Here is a 2,021-nt window from a genome sequence, read left to right as displayed (position 1 = left end):
TACAAAAGAGTGCCCCACGAAGGAATCACTATACTGATGATTGGTTTTTCCAATTATTGATACTTTTTGAGTTCAAGTCAGGATTCCATAAGGCTAATGCAAGAACCTGTGCTGCTTCAGTCATGAAGCCACGCTGACCTCTAATTTTAAGGTAACTACTGCAACCGTCATCATTGGTATCAGCACTTGCACCAGCCCATGCTAGGTGCAAGACAGTCCTTCTCCATGTGCACAAATCGCACAGAGCTTTTGCTACACACCCATGTCACTCCCCTGACACTCCCATGATATTCCCACAAGCCACATCTCGTGTGTTTCACACAAAGCGAGATCTGGCAGAGATCTATCCAATTCAGAATCGTGCCGTATGGTAAAACTTGCTATTTGCCTCCATAACATAAGTACAGTATATACGATGACTTAGGCACAATATTTTCATGCCTCACCATATGTCTCCAGTGGTGGGTGAAACGTATCTCAGCTTCATGCTTAACCAGCCATGTTACAAGCCCTATTATTATACTGAATGGTCAGAAATAAATAATATGTTTTCATTAATATAAGTTTATCTTTTTTTTTGCTATTTACCTTGTTTAATGAATAATGAGAATATATATTAAAATGACGTTATTTTCGCAACATAAGTATTTTTGCTGACAGGATTCAACTGTTCCAATGTTCTTTTTCAGTTGTTCTACCTCCGATCTGCACTTAAAGAACACCTCGTATTCTAGTGCAGCAGATAATGGCATCTATTATTGTACTAGCGTCCATGTCTATCTTGGGAGTTACCACCATCTTGGCAATCCTCACAAACTGTGTCATTGTGTCAGTGAATCTCATTGAAAAGGCAAAAGGCAAAAGTATCAGCTCTACTGACTTAATCCTGGTGACACTTGGTTTGTCAAACATCACATTCCAATTTGTCATGACCGTAAATTACTTTCTGAGCCTTCTGTGGAGTGAACTGTACTATTCGGATGGAGTTTATGCTACTTTAAATGCCTTGCTCTTTCTTCCTATATACTCCAGCTTTTGGTTCACAGTCTGCCTTTGTGTCAATTACTGTTTACAGATAGTCATGTTCACCAATCCTTTCCTAGTACGCTTCAAACTGGGAATCCCCAAGCTAGTACCATGCTTCCTGGTGGCTGCAGTCATTATTGCGGTGATTGTTAGTGTTCCAGCTATATGGAGCACTTACAGAGACATCCCAACTGGTAGCATACCCATCAACCAGAGTTTGGAAAGTAATATACCAAAGTTGAGCATTGCATACTTGCTACCCAGCAATATTATTGGATGCTCAATCCCTCTATTTCTTGTGGGGATTTCCAATGGTCTTATTCTTAAATCACTGTTGTCCAACAGCAAAACATTTGAAAAGAGCATAAGCAATGGTGTCAGTCCACGTACAGAAGCTAGAGAGAGAGCAGCCAAGACTGTTGGTTGGCTCCTGGTCCTCTACATGTCCTTCTACACCTCGGAAATCTTAATGTTTGTGGATTTCTTTCCTCCTGGCAGCCCTGGATTTTGTGTCTGTTTAATGGTCATTTACATCTACTCCCCTGCCCAGTCTGTCATCCTTATTCTGGGCAGCCCTAAATTAAAGAAAGCAATGCAGAGCTTCCTCCAGCTGCCACAGTGCCGGGACACTAAGCAAATGGATCCACCAAAGATCTTGTTTATAAAACTCAACATTCTCAAAGATCTGGATCATTAATTAAAGATGTCAAATTTTCATTTAAGCATTTTGATTGCTTTCCATGAACTTTTTTTTGTGCATCTACTAATAAAAGTTGTGATCATTTTGTTACTTGGTCTGTAAAATGTATCAAAATAAATGGGCAGAAATGGTGTCACCATTTCAGTTATTTTGTATATAATGTCATCTTAATGACATACATATTATAAATATAATTTACAAACCGCAGGGCAAATGCAATTTTGGATTGTCACTTTTGTGCAAGTGTGTCAGGTGGTGTTATTAGTAGGCGCAATGTAATACAAAACTTCATACA

At 39.3% G+C, this 2,021-nt stretch overlaps 1 protein-coding gene across 1 annotated transcript; it reads left to right on the top strand.

The window, feature by feature from the left end:
• The first annotated feature begins 745 nt into the window (after window positions 1-745).
• On the top strand, window positions 746-1,723 carry LOC148526520 (taste receptor type 2 member 40-like). Its single transcript, XM_088470163.1, has one exon. The coding sequence runs from the start codon at window positions 746-748 to the stop codon at window positions 1,721-1,723; it is 978 nt and encodes a 325-aa protein (XP_088326289.1).
• Window positions 1,724-2,021: the final 298 nt, after the last annotated feature.

Source organism: Taudactylus pleione, unplaced genomic scaffold (genome assembly GCF_031769625.1).
Source record: "Taudactylus pleione unplaced genomic scaffold, aTauple2 ptg000095l, whole genome shotgun sequence".
Classification (NCBI taxonomy): domain Eukaryota; kingdom Metazoa; phylum Chordata; class Amphibia; order Anura; family Myobatrachidae; genus Taudactylus; species Taudactylus pleione.
Note: the sequence above shows the minus strand (reverse complement) of the source record. Positions and strands in the feature narration are given on the sequence as shown.